Source organism: Mastacembelus armatus, chromosome 10 (assembly GCF_900324485.2).
Source record: "Mastacembelus armatus chromosome 10, fMasArm1.2, whole genome shotgun sequence".
NCBI lineage: Eukaryota > Metazoa > Chordata > Actinopteri > Synbranchiformes > Mastacembelidae > Mastacembelus > Mastacembelus armatus.
The window spans coordinates 17011211-17028018 of NC_046642.1; the positions used below are offsets into that span (position 1 = coordinate 17011211).

Consider the following 16808-nt stretch of genomic DNA (forward strand, 5'->3'; position numbering starts at 1 on the left):
GAAAGTGGATAAGAGCTATACAGGTTGTAAAACGTGTGTCTTTACAGGAAACCAGTGTCTTGTCTGTGGCCCATCTGTGCTTTTCAAACAAGGAGACTCTGCTTTTGTTATTTTTTATAGCTCTAATTTATGACTGACCGTCACCCCTCATATATCACGAATGAGTGTGTATGTGTGGCCATTCATGCTCTGACTTCTTGTCTGTTAAGTGGTATAAAGTCGGTTTGCAGTCAGAGATCATACAGTCTGGGTCCACCATCCCTCCTCGTAAATTCACCAAAATGCACATATTCCATCGGGCCCAGTCTGTTCAGACCACACACACACACACACACACTCATGCAGACACACATATATATATATACGTAGGTCCCTGATGAGGGGCGGTGAGCTGGTAGAGAGTTCCCTTAGGCCGTGCTTGCCCATAGCAGCAGGACACTTTAATGATGTAACATTTTCATGATGTCACTCACGCTGACCTTTGCCTTGCACCAATCCTACGCATCAGTGGGTCTGTGGGTGGTTACACTGACTCTGTGTGAACACTAATGTGAGTAAAACTGCACTGGTCATATTGGGTTATGAAATTTCTCAACCTTAAAGCAATGTTTCCAGAGATATCGTTGTCTAGATGAAACAACATTACATTACAGTCTCATTTGCATTCACCAGCCGTCTGTAGATGACACACTGCTAATGGTGATGGGATGGATGGTTCTGGGCTGTGTGTCTCATTGCCGCTGTGCATATCAGTGTGTGTTGGGTCAATGGACTGTTACGCTTGTACAACACAGGTCTCAGTTAATTTTCATAATCTCCACTTTGGATAATGGATGCAATTGTCAAATAGTGGAACGCTACATCAGGGGTAAAAATGTAAATACCTTCCTTGCTGTGAGGGAGGACCTAACCTAATGTCTGCTTTGGTATTGATTTCTGGTCCTTTACAATTTAGCCACCGGAACAATGTCCTAAAGATCTATTGGTTGGACACGTAATCCCTTCCTCCATCTCTCCCTTACCCCCCTCTTCTTCTTATTCTCTCTCTGGCCTTTGCTGCTTGCATATCAGTCTGATGTGAGTACAAGCTTGTGTGATGTGACCTCTCTAGCCCCACTGGATACTGATGCAGTCCTGTAACAGAGAGCTCACAGCCTTTATTGCTGTTGCTGATGAGAACAGAGGCTGGCCTGGTTGCCTGTGCCGAGGCAAACGGCCTGGGGCCACACTTTAGGACCCCACCATAAAAAGACTTAGCCCGCTATACCCCCAGGTCCCATCCATTATTCACCACGAAACACTCAAAAAGCTGAGCCCCGCCTCTGCACACCACATAGCGCAAAAAGATCATTTCTTCATTCATTTGTGTGTGTGTGTGTGTGTGTGTGTGCGCGCGCATGGGGGTCGTTTGGGGATGGTGGGTGCTTAAGCTGTGAAGTTGGGGCAAGTCACACTCCTTATTCAGCAGCTGCTTTCATCCCCTGATTAGCTTCTTATTAAGTCTGCAGCCCCATGAAAATTTAATGAGAACTTATTAAAGAATACCCATGGTGTGACTACTGTAGGATGATTACAAAAGTAACCTATTTCTCAACTGCAAAATATCCTCCTGGTCAGTGGATTTGAGGTGCTGCTGTGATAGATGCACTAAGCATGAGTCAGTCGATGCACTGTAACCCTGCAGGCCAAGCAGTGTTTCTGGACTTTATGATTGGACAGTTTATGATTGTAAGTTTTGATAGCTACTTCCTGTGTCCTGTTTAGGAAGCAGCATCACTCAAAATGTTTTGGTGATAAGGTCACAAGATACAGGATTTGGACCTGTTCAACAGCAATCTCATTTCTGATTCACTCTGGTGCTAAAACAAGAAGATGAAAGGGATTTCACCAAAGCAACACAGACAGACAGAGAGGGAGAGACAGCTTTTATTTTGGTGGTGGATTATAATTGTATGCGCCTTTGCTTCCCTCACCATCCCCCTTCCCCTTTTTCAGTTTCTAAGAGAATACCAAATAACAGGCATTGAGATGATCCCTCTTGGTCTTGCTTGCAGAAACCAATCACTTATTTCACTGCTTTTCACCACTTCGCCTCTCGTCTTGTTTCACCGTGTACCATGTTGTGTCTGTAGTCAGATGTGTGCCACATCGATGTGTTAATGAAGTGTGAGAAGTGAAGCAGTAACACATCTTGCCCATTTCACCCTTAAATCCCTGGAGTGTTGGGACACAGAAAAGCACATACACACATACATACATGGACAAAAGCGGATACACCCATACACATTCAGACAAAACACACACACACACACACACACACACACACACACGCACACTGTCTCACTCTCTAGGGGCCGATCCTGAAGAAACCAGGTTAATTAGCTTGTTCACTCCAGATCTTACAAAGAGTCATGCTCTTCAGATGAAGAGAGCTGCATTGTGCTCTGTTGCTTTGTGTGCAGCTAATAAAGCCTAATAAACCCTTAATCATATGGCTGGATAGCAGACTAGTAGGTAGCAGGTTTTTTTTTTTTTTTTTTTTTTCAAAATTCTGATAGATCTCTATTGTTGCTGGTGTGAGATGAAGCCATTATCAGCTGCTCATTCAGCACATAAATGGTCTTTATGTACAGAATTTGTGATCCACGCATATGTGTGCTCATGTTACTGGAAGAAAAGAAGTGCTGACTGATAGGTTTTGTTAATTATAATAGGAGGAATGAGAATGGTAGGTTAAAAAAAAAAAGTGCAAGAGCGGACCTGTAATATCCCCCCCAGTGTGATCCTGTGACGCAGGCAGATTTAGCAGTGCCTCTGCTAGCAGAGCTGTAGTCCTGTCCACTCCACGTCTGACACTAACAAAGCATTCACACGACACCATGTTGCTTCCTTCCCTGTAACTGGAATTACTGCACAGCACTTATGCAACTAGCTTTCCTTGCAGTCACACCCTTTTGGGTCTGTGTTTCTTACACAATCCTCCAATGCCACCAGATCAAGCCTCAGTTTGTTTTTTCTTGTCACCCTGACAGGATTATGTGCTGTCTAGAGGTTAGACTGGATGCTCCTATTTTGGTCTTTGTGTCTGTACTCACTGTACAATCTTTTATTGACCTACTTAGAACACCAAAACTCCTTTCCCAGACTTCCCTCCTCACTGTCATTTCTTTTACTGGCCCTTTCTGTTATGCATGATAGATGCTGCATGCTCGAGCGTCTATAAATACATCCGATATGCTCACTCCCCTCCATGTGTTTCTGGCTTCTCCTGCACGGATTTCATTCCAAAATCAATGCATATCTATGTTTCCATCCAATTGGTTTGACTTCCGATTCTATACAGCATGCTGAAGTGGGGTTATTGTGGTTCATATCGGTAAACAAACAAATAAACTCAGTGCCTGTTTTATTTTAGTCGTACACACATCTCAGCCGCAGGCCAACAGGCTTGTCTGTGCTATTACTGGTGATGAATGTATGCTATCTTGAACATCCCTCTGATGCGTCAAGAAGCGCTGACCTGTCTGTGTCAGACCTGGCTGGCCACAGGATTTATGGGCTTCATCTGGTTATGGTCTGCCAGTGATGCTGTTTGTGGATGTGTGTGTGTGTGTGTGTGTGTGTAAGTACACATTTGATCAGTCGAATCACTAGCCAGCTGCAAGTTCTACCCCACCTTGAACCTGCTGATGCTCACGTAATAAAAATCAGAGCTGATGCAAATGGAAATCATTCTGGAAACCCTGTCCACCAGAAACTCCACTGCTAATCAGTGTGTTCCCTATAATGAATTTTCATCTGAAAAATAACTACAGGTCCAAACATAATTCCATCAGTGGCTTGAACACATTGGTGGAATACATTTGCATGAGGAAAAACTCATTTATGGAAGCATTCCATCATGTTACAGGGAGTTTCAACTTCACTGGCTTTCCACAATTGAAGGATTTATCAGTGTGTAAAAACTCGTTAAATGGAATCCATCAATGGCTGTTTCTCCTCAGTGACTTAATGTGTAGATGATGAGGGAAGGAGAGAGGACACAGGGAGTGGTGGGGAGAGAGAATACAGAGAGAAGTATGAAGAACAAAAAGAAAGAGAAAAGCTTTGATTCAGAAATGCTGTCTGCTAAGCTGATTTCCTTTGATTCATACCAGTGGCTTTGGCTTGCTGGCGTTGTTTAATGTGCTGGGGGGTTGCAATACATGTCTCTGTGCATATGTGAGGCCAATGCATGCAGACTCAGAAAGAGAGATATTTTATCTGTGTTGTGTGTCAGTGGGGTTCTACCAGGCTGTAATTAGGTCAGAATGTGTCTTGCCTGTGAAACATTATTAGTTGCTAGACTAAAGTGTGATTAGGATCAGCCCCCCCACCTTATGTCATTATCAACACACGGCCATAAGAATCCCTCTGGTCTTATCTCTTCATGTGGCTTTCTGAATGAAGTGAGACAAGGGAAGGACACACACACAGAAACAAATATATGATGCTTAGTCATTTCCATCAGGCATAACAGCTTCATATAGAGCGATGTACCTGTCTGCAGGGACTCTATTGTCTGAAGTTGTGTGCTGCATTGAACTGCATACACTCCACCACATGCAGTAGCCAGTTTTCACTCTATTGCAGCACTCTCTCTGTCTGCTGAATTACAGCTAGCATCAGCAAGTAAGTCTAAGAGCTATTGGCACACACACATATATACACCCCTCCGACTGCCGCCAGAGATGGAAACGGTCTCCATAGCAACATTCCCCTCTTCTGTTCAGCACTCCGCCAGTAGCAGGTCCACAGAGGGCGTGGGGGGAACAAAACAACAAGCTCTCTCTCTCTTTCCCTATCTCTGTCTAATATTATTGTCACTGTTAAACTGAGGGCTAGCCTCTGCTGTGGTGTGTGGTGTGCGTGTGTATGTGTGTGTATGTATGTGAGTGTGAGACAGATGTTATGATATCCCTTTTTAGCCTGGGGCTGTATAATAATTACAGTCACCATTAGCCTCTCCTAAATCCAGGCAGATGTATGTCTTTGAGGAGGAGAGGAAAAGCTACCTTAAGGGTAGGTGTCTGCTATTTACTTTATGGTGAAACTCTAGTTATACAGAGACACTGAGAAATGTTGCTGGAGAATAAATTTAAGCAATTATATGTTAATACTGGTATAGTTTTGTTATCCTGGTGATGCACTGCACCGACTGAAAGTTCGAAAGTATGCCACAGGTACATCTACTTATGTCACCTGTGAAAAGGTGCATTTAAAGGTTTGTTTCTGTGTTTTTAATGAGGGGTCTTGCAGCCATATTCAGAGATGAATGGTATTATCAGTGCGGCAGCAGCATCACTTAAAAAGCAGGAGTGCAATTAAATGGCACAGATTGGCGCACTTCAATTAGACAAGGGTCTGAATTAGTTGATATCATGCAGTGACTCATTCAGTAACCCATATTTCACCAAACTAGGGTATCTGTGCTGGAGAATCCTTTGTGGGTTTGTTATGAGATTCCCCGTACCTTCCCTTGATGTCCTTTCTAGAAGGCACGCTACCAGAGCTCATTGAAATGCCTTTCCTTTTGTGTGACTGATACCTTTACAGCTTTGGGCATGTCCACACTGACATTTTCTCCCCCTCTTTGCTCTACTTCCTGTGTTGCAGCTGACATTATCTCAACTGTGGAGTTTAACTCATCGGGGGAGCTATTGGCCACTGGGGATAAAGGCGGCAGAGTGGTTGTGTTCCAGAGGGAGCAGGAGGTAGGAAATGCCAACAATGAAACACTAATTATACCGCCTTTCTGGTGAAAGGATTTTCTTTTAGATAACTACAAGCAAAGAGGAAATTTTGATGAGTATTTCTAGCTGCAAACAAAACCTCTGTTTGTTGGGACTACTATTATACATTCAAGCATTGCTCAAAACCACTTAGGATCCCAGGGTTTCCAATACTCCGTGCCTAATTTCAACAAAATGCTGAACTGTGCAATGAAAATGTTATGTTAATCTATAATGGCAATCTGTTTTATCACTGATATTACATTAAATAGAGTCTCAGTGGTAGAAACTTTGATGCTACTTAAGGGAAACAGAATGTGGACTAGCAATGATCTTTCTTTCCAATGTTGGACATCTTGTTAAGGAATTAATCTCATTATACTTAATATACTATAATTTATGTGAAAGCATTATATTCAAGAGTTAACACAGGTCAGCTCACTCTCCTATGATTCTTTTTCTTTCGCAGAGTAAGAGTCAGCCCCAGCGTCGGGGAGAGTACAATGTTTACAGCACATTCCAGAGCCATGAGCCAGAGTTTGATTACCTGAAGAGTTTGGAGATTGAGGAGAAGATCAACAAGATCAGATGGCTTCCTCAGCAGAACGCTGCCTACTTCCTGCTCTCGACCAATGGTCAGTCAGTTAGCTATGGCAACCCGGGAAGAAAGAACAACAAACAAAAGTGGAAAAATGATAAAAAAATAGATCTCTCATAGATCATATGAGAGTGTTTAAATGTGCTGTTGACAATTAGAGTATCATCTAAAGGTATGATTCATTCCTCACATTGCAGAGTGGTCAGATTCACAGATATACTGATGATGTAAAGCGAGATGTTATTAATATCACCTGAAAATGTCTTTTTGACTATTATTGTGAATGTATTGGTGGTTTCGCTTGGCTGAGCAAGTCCCACCAGCTGAATGGTTTCAGATTGAGGACTTCATGCATGGCTGCCACAGCAGGAACATATACATACATCAATGCATGTGCCACCCCACACCATACTTGCACCCAAGCTCAAACAGACACACACACATCAGCCGAGAGACGTCTTGCAGATTGTGGGATTCATGCATGGCTGCTACAGCACTGCTAGCTGTGGCTGGAGCAGATGGTGGAGGGTCCTGTGGTGATGGCCTCCCTGCTCTGACACCAATATTCACAGCGGATATTAAAAAAAAAAAAAAAAGCAACAACCTGACTGCTGCCACCATTCCCTTCACTAGAGCAAGGAGATGGATAACTGGTGTTTATGTGAAGCAGAATTGAAAAGCACCCAGATGGCTTTTTCAGGGGGAGCGTATACTGCAGCAGGGAAATGAAGTCAACTTGTAGATTGGTATCAGTGACATCAGAATCTACACAGGGGCCCCTATTCATCATCCTTGCTGGCTTCTGCCCAGCTACATGCCAGATTGGCTGCCCCCCTCTCCCAACATCCATCTTGTATCTGAGATTCACTGTAGCGAGTTGTGATCTAACTGTATATTGTGATTCTTTGTGCATGTTTGTGTGTCTGGATCCATCCATCCAGACAAGACAGTGAAGCTATGGAAGATCAGCGAGCGAGACAAGCGTCCAGAGGGCTACAACCTGAAGGATGAGGATGGACGGATCCGAGACCCGTCAACTATCACCACGCTACGGGTAAGAATTGGTGTCACACAAATATCAGGTCTAACACTTAACACACAACTGCACATGTCATTTCGCTGGTGTAGTAAAAATTTTCTGTGAATACAATAGAAACAAAAATATTAAACTACAGCCTCAGGGTACTTTCAAGGTGTGCATACATATGTGTATGCATATGTATATGTCTTTTTATATATATATATATATATATATATATATATATATATATATATTTATATATATTTACCATAAGGGCATGACAGTAGTATCAGTCTTTTAACAACATATATATTTACACACACACACACATATATATATATATATATATGTGTGTGTGTGTGTAAATATATATGTTGTTAAAAGACTGATACTACTGTCATGCCCTTATGGTAAATATGAAGGCAGATCCAGCCACTATCTTAGCATAAAGACAGTAAACAAATGGATGAGACAGCTAGACTCTCTATGCCAAAAGCAACAAGTTCAACCTATTAACGCCTCTAAAACTCACTAATATATATATTAAATAGTAAAAATGCAACCTGTCATGTTTCTGCAAATATTGTTTGTACCGATTAAACAAATAAGATATCAAGATTTAATCAGTGAGCTTCAGAGAGGAGCTGATAGGTGGATTCAGTTAACTTTTATGAGAGCCAGTCTAGCTGTTTCCCACTCATTTCCAGTGTATATGTTAAGCTAAGCTAACCAGTTATCAGTGAGAGTGGTATCAATCTTCACATCTACTGGCAAAAAAGTAAGCAAACATATTTCCATAAATGTACAACCATATCTTTGAATTATCTGATTTCTAAGGTTTTTAACCAGTGCCCTATTAAGACATGACAGTGTAAATCAAGCTGTATAATACCAGGACCCTAAAACTAAAGCATCTAAGTGGAATTTAGCTATCATTACTCCTTTTAAATTGGCACCTGTGCTTTTCCTACTGATGCATGTCAAAACATCTAGTAAGATGGTCTGAAGTCTGAATAGGTACAGCTTAGATAAGCTGATTAAATAAACATTTATTTAGCCAGGCATTACACTGTGAGAGCCTTTAATCCATTGTGTCTTAGAAATACGTACAGTACTATCTCGTGATACACTTCTTTTAAATACTGAATTTCATATGCTCAGTTTCAGTCTGCCAGCATACACTTTAGAACTCAGACTGCAAGATGAAAGTGAGAATGAGTGATCAATATGTGCACTGAGGTGAAGACCATGAAAGCATCATCCTCTGCCCCTGTCTCTCATTCTTATCACTCCACTACCTTTTTAATTTTCACACAGTGCAGGCAGGCACATAAGACAGCGTGAGTGTGTGTTGTGTGTATATGTGTGTGTGTGTGTGTGTGTGTCTGCCACAGCAGATTAGTGCTGTGTTCAGCGTGTCTGTCCCTCTTTGTCTGGTTGGCCAAGGGATCATAGCAACCTGGAGGACAGGCCAGGACTGTGGCAATCCTGTTTAGAGGCTGTGAAATCTGTGCAGAGGAGAAAGGAGAGGAGCAGAGGGAGCAACTCAGAAATATTAGCCCAAAATATAAAGATGGATGGATAAATATAATGTAAGGTTTGCTATTCAGTATCTTCTTGAAAAAATGAAATCTAAAATCTGTATTTTTGTGTTTTATATAAAGATGAAAGGGAGAAGTGCTTTTAAATGACAAATTTCGAACTGTCTGTGTTCCTTGTAAAAGCAGGAATATCTCAATGCATAATAATCTGTTTTACATACGATAACGAAGAGGATCTGTTAGGTTATGATGAAGGTACAGGGGCAGCCTGGATGGTTAAACTGCCTCTCTTTCAGGGTTATGGGTTAATATGATCCATGTCTCTCTGGACAGCCAGTGAAAGACATGGAAATGAAGTGACACCCATGGAGATACAGCAGCCTGCTGGGCTGCCATGTCTCTCTGTCAGTGCCAGCAGTGGACAAGAGAAAAAGGGGAAAAAAGCAGCCGATTTGTTCTCCTCATTCCCTCCCCTTCCTTCTCTCTTTGTCTGGGTGTTATCTGGCCAACGGGGGGCTGTATGCAGACTGGTGCTGGGCATCTTTGAAGCCTAAGCAGCACTGGGCAATTGTATCTGTCTGTGTGTGTGTGTGTGTGTGTGAGCTCATCTTAATTCTGCAGAGTTTGGTTATCATTCCTCAGCAGGGCTTAGCGATGCCCTCAAGGCGTCTCTCTTTCCACCTCCTTCACTTTCTCTCTTTTTTTCTGTATTTTTCTGACACACATGCAAACAACAGAGCAGGGGTGACTTCTTCCACACTTATGTACATGAGAGAGAAAGAAAAAGAGGGAGACAGAGGGAGGAGTGATCACTGAGTAGCCATGTAGCAAACAGATATCCACAGTCTGATTGAACCACCTCATCAAACAGACCCAGAGCCCCCTAGTTGCTGTCTGTGTTTCATTATGATTTGTGGTGTAAATGTCATGTGAATCCCTGGAGTCATCCAGTTTTGGCTCACACATACACAAAATTCATTTAAGCAAGAAAACCATTACACACATATAAATATGTAGGAAGACCTTTAGGAAACCAGCATCAAAGTACTTAAAATGTTGAATTATTATTGCAAAAGAAACCAGTCTTCAAGATAAATCTTTTTTTTTTTTTTTTTTTTTTTTTTCTGTGGTTGATTTTTCTGTGGTTACTTACATTTCATTTTCCTTGTTCTGTTGGACCCAACTCCACCCCTAGGTGCCAGTGCTGCAGCCCATGGATTTAATGGTTGAGGCTACAGCCCGGCGTGTTTTCAGCAATGCCCACACCTACCACATCAACTCCATCTCTGTCAACTCTGACCTTCAGACCTTCATCTCCACGGATGACCTCAGGGTAAACCTGTGGAACCTTGAGATCACTGACCGCAGCTTCAGTATCCTTTTCATTTGGGTCTTTTCTGTGTACGGGATATATCATTGTTTGCATTTGAGTATGGGTGAGTTAAAAATGTGGGTTACAATTAACCTTTTTATTGAGATCTGTTTGCACAGAAAGTCACTTTATCAATTCAATACAGTAGTGATTTATCAGAGTTTGTGCTTGCTGTTCACTAAAGGGATCGTGTTAGTCCGCAGTAGCAGTGTAAAAGTCACAGTTTGTCCTTAGCAACTGTCTCTCAGACATTGTGGACATCAAGCCTGCTAACATGGAGGAACTGACGGAAGTAATCACCTCAGCAGAGTTTCATCCCCAACAGTGTCACACCTTTGCCTATAGCAGCAGTAAGGGCTCAATACGCCTTTGTGACATGAGACAGGCTGCGCTCTGTGACAAACACTGCAAATGTAAGTATTGATGATGTGCGTCCATCCATCCATCCATTTTCTATACCACTTATCCTGTAGAGGGGGATGGCTGAAGCCAATCCCAGCTGACATTGGTTAACAGGGCTGACACATAGAGGGAAATATTCACGCTCACATTCACACCTCCTGGTAATGTACACTCACCAAATAAACTAACCTACATGTTTTTGGAGTGTGGGAGGAAGTACCCAGAGAAAACCCACACAAACAAGAGAACATGCAGACTCCACACAGAAAGGCCCTGGGCAACCTTCTTGCTGTGCAACACTGATAACTACATGATAAAGTGCATGATGGGAAAATAAATAAAAGAGTTAATATATATATATATGATTTATATTCTGAGGTTCCTTAGTGTGTTGGTTTTGTTGAATTGACATTTTGAATTCATTTATTTTATCTTTATGAATTAAGTTTTTCCGTAAGGAAGTCAAATTTAGTCCAAGAAAAGATCTGAATGAGTTTAGTAGCCCATATCATAATGTGTCATTGTGATATGTAAACTCATTTTCCTGGACATTAAAAGCCAAATCACTGAAGAGGCAGCTTGGTAATGATTTTATTATAATGATTAGACATAAATCAAAACATAGGGAGTGTAAAATTGTGAATTTATGTCTCTTTATGACAACAAACAAGTAGAAAACACAAAGACATACAAAGACATCACCACTGTTCCAAATTCACACTTTTTGCTTCAGCTCCACCTCTGCATATCTTCGATATGCAGCCTTCTCCTGGCTCAATATTGCACGACTGATAGCCCTTGAACAGATCTTCCTGTCTCTTAAACAATGAACAGACTTCTGTAAAGCTTAACATCACATGCATACACTCTGGTCGAATGAATAATGAATATATTGACATTCTCACTGGAAAATCAATGACTTAAGAGCAATCGCATTAGTCCCTCATGGACACACCTTGTTGTTCAATAATGTCAGTCATTTCCTCAGACATATTGATGTGTTCACTGGACCATGTGCTAACATGGCATACTGGATTTCACATGGTTTACAGAACTGTTGGTGGATTTTGCAGTCTTTTTGAAGTTGTGGTATTCACAACTGCCCTCTGATTGCTTGATGCTGACATGTACGTGCCACTGCTTGACAGGGGCTTACCGTGTACACACGCAGACTAAGCAGGTGCTCTTGTTAGCCTTGGGACAGGTCTGTTAATACCAATCTACTGTCTTACTGTGTGAATGTGTATGGCCCAGAGCGACATAGACAATAATGCACTCCCTCCCTCCACACACACAGCTCTACTTTCAAACAAACACAAGCACACACAACTCCTTAAACCTCCTACACAAATAAAGCAAACACAATCATACTGCATCCCCTCCTATTCCTATGTAATAATACTGGGAGGCTGCTGGTATCAATCAATGTTAGGGCAAGGATGGATGGATGAGGGATGGGTGGAGGGATAGGAGAGGACTGCCAAAGCGCTGAGCCCCAGGACAGAGAGAGATGGACCAAACAGCCCCCCTGCCAACTCCCCAGAGAGCCTATTATACACCCCTGGAGTTGGGCAGGAGGGAGGGCAGGGGTACACACATGCATATATACATGCATGCAGTGCATATGCCCACTTATAAATAAACACTTATTCACACACACACACACACACACACAGACACACAGACAGACAAACACGCAAATCCAGCAGGGCCCAAATGGCCCAGCACTTTGACATTGATTTGTTTTTCTTATCCCTTCCTCATCCCCTCATTTTTTCATCTCTCACACTGCATCTCTTGTTTGACTCCCCATTGACACATCACAAAGCTATAGAGGTATTCTCCGGGTCTCAGCTGAGCAGGGGGCAGGTGGGGGGTGGGGGTATTTTTGGAGAGAGGGAGAGGAGCAAGGGGAGGAAGGGTGGGAGGAAATGAGGAGAAGGAACAATAACTTGACAGCTAACGATGGAATGCCTGGCTCTTATCCCCAGCGTGTTGGCCTGCACACAGATCCACAGCTGCCAAAATCAATATGAATCATAACCAATATTTACCCAGCATGCTGACCCAAGACTGTCTCCCTAAATACACAGAAAAATAATCCTGTGAAAAGATGCAGCTGGTGCAGCAAAACCTCACATGTAGGCATTGTTGTGGCTGTTATTGTTCTCCAATGATAACCCCCAAAACCCAAATACTGTGAAAGATTAAAAGGAAAATTGTTCTTGTAAGCATTGATCTCCTGCAGTCTAAAATATTTTCCTTGTTAGAAGATAACTTCTTTTTGCATTTCCACTCCCACAGACTTTGAGGAGCCAGAGGATCCCTCTACTCGCTCCTTTTTCTCTGAAATCATCTCATCCATTTCTGATGTGAAGTTCAGCCACAATGGGCGCTTTCTGATGACAAGGGACTACCTCACTGTAAAGGTGTGGGATCTTCAAATGGAGAATAAACCACTAGAGACATACCAGGTATGCTTTATTCATGCTTTTACATGCCTGTTGGACAATCTCCAAAGATCATTCTCAGCTGGTGAAGCTAGTAAATAATGGTTAGGCCCATATCAAATAAAAACTTATTGATTTCAGACTAATCACTCAACATAATCCTGTTTCACTGTCACAGTGTCATCTGTCGTGATTACCCCAGGAGGGGTTATTGAGCAGACTGTCTGTAAGAAAAGACAGATAGTGTCAATGCTTGGGGAACCTGAAGGACAAACCCTCTCACTGTGTGGCCACTGAGGTCAGATCCACACTGTCTGATCAGGGGAAGCCATCTTAGGGCAGGCTGTGATTGATAAGGCCATCAGCTAGGCTCAAGGGATTCTCTGGCCAATTCCAGCTTTGCCTCCACCTGCTACCTAGCATCTTAGTGTAGGTCACCAGGTCTAGAGGGATTACTAAAACAAGAGCATATGGTCATGAAGCTTATGGTTGCGTCCACTGAAAGGGAATGTAATGAACTTTAGATGTTGGAAAGTTGTGATTATAATCCACTAAAGTGTTCAGATAATCATGTTTTCTTTGCTTTTCAGGTTCATGACTATTTACGGGGAAAACTTTGTTCTCTGTATGAGAATGACTGCATCTTTGACAAGTTTGAGTGTGTCTGGAATGGATCAGACAGGTGGGATTTCTTTCCATCCATTCTTAAAGTTCTGTTTCCATTCATGGCTCTATATGTCTCCATAACTTTCCACTCTGCTCTTTTCCTCCTTAGTGTCATAATGACAGGCTCCTATAACAATTTCTTCCGAATGTTTGACCGAAATACCAAACGTGATGTCACACTGGAAGCATCAAGAGAAAACAGCAAACCCAGAGCTATTCTCAAGCCTCGCAAGGTATTTCCCCTCTCAAAAGTATCCTATAATATCCTAACACTGCATTAACATCACTGACTCTCATACCTCATGTCTCTGGCTTCCAGGTGTGTGTAGGTGGGAAACGCCGTAAGGATGAAATCAGTGTGGACAGCCTAGACTTCAGCAAGAAAATCCTTCACACCACGTGGCACCCACATGAGAACATCATCGCTGTAGCAGCCACCAACAACCTCTACATCTTCCAAGACAAGGTCAACTAATGGGCAGCCTGCCTCTGCTAACTCCTGCACCCCACGCAAGTGAGGGGCTGCAGGGAGAGGCTGGAGAGAGATGGAGCCGTTAACTACATCCTTCTCCTCCCCTCCCTTTTGTGTTGCTGCTTGAATTTTGCTGCTCTGTTGAAGAAGTGCAGAGCTGAGTATCCAGTAACTGAACTGAGGAAGTGGACAGCATGAATGCTGGGAAGCAAGATATTGATAAAAAAAAAGCTGGATACAACTTAAGGGAAAAAAGTTCCTTAAACCAACACAAATGGACTTACATTCTTCAATTTGACTTCTAATTTAATTTATTTCGCTAAGTGGACATCTGAAGAAGTGAATCCTTTGCATTTCTGCAACAAGAGGTTTGCTGCACGAATAAAATGATGTAGCAGCCCTCTGGACCCTGAAGAAAAGAGCGGGTGAGGGTACACTTAACATAAAGCAGAGCACACACAGAAACCTAGCTTACATGATGGTGGCTCACTGTCATGTAGGAACAGTGCCCCCTTTCTTTCAGTCTGCTCATGCTCGGTGCATGTGTTCATAGCATTGGACAGTGCAACCTGCTGCAGAACTCCTTCAAAAGAGGAAGAGACTGTTAATCTCTGACCCCAGAAAGTGAGAGTTTTCTCTGCCTGTGACACAACACAGTCAATTTTTCTAGTACCAATTCTGTCTCTGTGCTGAGACTACTGTAGTCTGTAATGTGAATAAAGCCCTTCCAGGCTGTGTCAATGGTTTTATTTAATGATGCTGTTGTGTTGAGTCTTTTTCTCAGTCAATGAGTGTTTAGAAGCTGTGGTGCCTTCTTTTGGTATGTGGGGGTTTGATGTAGTGGGTGTGGGAGGGGGGTGCGGGACTGAGTACAAGGCAGGAGTGTGAATGCTTCAAATGAAATGTTAACTTAGAATTTTTTCTTTAGTTTTCATTTTGTCTTCTTTCTTTCTCTATAAACAAAAAGAGCTCCACTGAGGTGCTTGAAGCAATGTAGTCACAATTACATTATAGCACTGGCTACAAGCTTGTGAGGTCAGGGGAGGACGATGTGATATGTACAAAATAATTGTTGGTTTTATCACATCACAGTCCATCTGACGTCATCAGTTTGCAGGAGACACAAGTAAGCCACGATAAAATTTAGTGCAATTTACTCACATTTATTTGGATAGTACTGAAAATGATCTGTAAATGGTAGAACTGTAAACTTTTAATGTCAAATATTACTGCAGGTCAACCTGAGATTTCTTGGCATAACATAATACTAGCCTAGCTCTTGATCTTGTTTTTGCATGTCTTGGCTCTTGAATCTGATAAAACTGACACCCTGCACATAGTTATTTGAACATCTACAGATCATCTGAGGTACTATACAAAATATTACTTGTTGGTTCCAGAAGGAAACCGAAGATCCGTTTGGACATCCTCACTTGTGTCAGATTTGTGTTACAAGCCAGCTCCAACAAACGAAAGCAGTCAAAGGTCTAAATGAACTCTGTGAAATCAGGGAATTATTAAGTGTGATTCCTTTAAAAAGTCATGTCTTCTAAACAACCTACTTTGTGACACTTCTAATTGAAACAAAAATTTTTTTTATAGCTCCGAATGTATTGAAATGCAATTAATTACCATGCAGTCTTTATGCTTACTGGTCTTTCTTTCAATAAAAAGGAATAAACGTGCAAGTTCAAATCCTGCATTGTTGGACCTACCTGACTCAAACTCAATGTTAACTCAAAGGTTTTAAGTCTGATGTGCCATGCTGACTGTGGTACAAGGGCGCCCTCGTATGGACAAAAAGTAAAGCCTGTAAAGGCAGTGAGACTGTTGCAAAAAGTGGAAGCCTGATTTATCACAAATTATTATCAAATGTCATAAATTCTTTAATTTCTTCTGATTCCTCATGTTTACTCTATTTAGCAGAAAACACCTTACAAATGAAGGTTGTTAGCCCACCCTAACAAATCATACAACAAACAAATAACAAAACCAATTTGCATTGCATGTGAATGCAGATGTTACACTTCATGTTATGTTTGTGACAAATTCTGAAACTTTCATTAAGTAATCAAAAAATAAAAATTAATATCTCTTAGTTCTGCTATGAATACCTTAGTGTAATGACCAATAATTTACACAAATGAGAAATCCAATCTGTTCATGTGGCATACTGTGCACATTATGCAGAGTTTTTCTAATTGGCTGTAAGCTACGCACATTTTGTCAGCTGGGTACAACAGCTGTCAATCAAACAGCATCTTTATAACCAGCTGCAGAAGCAGCATCATCGTGTCTCCAGACAAACCCAGAGACAGACAAGGGCGGCAGTATAATAATAGATTGTCAATCGATATGTGCAATTTTTAAAACTGGTTTAAATTCAGAGTGGACGTTTTCTACACATTTTGCCAAATCTCTCCTTGGAGCACATCAGCATTTGGAAATTCTCTGCCCACCGCTCAGGTGCTTTTCACTTTTCTTAAATTTCCACCTCACTATCTTTCTGGAAAAA

General features: G+C 41.9%; 1 protein-coding gene across 2 annotated transcripts in view; it reads left to right on the forward strand.

The window, feature by feature from the left end:
* Positions 1 to 15070, forward strand: part of LOC113144338 (serine/threonine-protein phosphatase 2A 55 kDa regulatory subunit B beta isoform) — a 36268-nt gene extending 21198 nt beyond the window's left edge. For both annotated transcript variants that reach the window (XM_026330326.1, XM_026330325.1), the window contains exons 2-10: positions 5656 to 5753; positions 6241 to 6406; positions 7311 to 7423; positions 10127 to 10304; positions 10552 to 10716; positions 13010 to 13179; positions 13746 to 13837; positions 13931 to 14054; positions 14141 to 15070. In XM_026330326.1, the coding sequence (XP_026186111.1) occupies positions 5656 to 5753; positions 6241 to 6406; positions 7311 to 7423; positions 10127 to 10304; positions 10552 to 10716; positions 13010 to 13179; positions 13746 to 13837; positions 13931 to 14054; positions 14141 to 14296 (1262 nt within the window). In that variant the 3' untranslated portion in view covers positions 14297 to 15070. The remainder of the gene's footprint in view (positions 1 to 5655; positions 5754 to 6240; positions 6407 to 7310; positions 7424 to 10126; positions 10305 to 10551; positions 10717 to 13009; positions 13180 to 13745; positions 13838 to 13930; positions 14055 to 14140) is intronic.
* The last annotated feature ends 1738 nt before the right edge of the window (positions 15071 to 16808 follow it).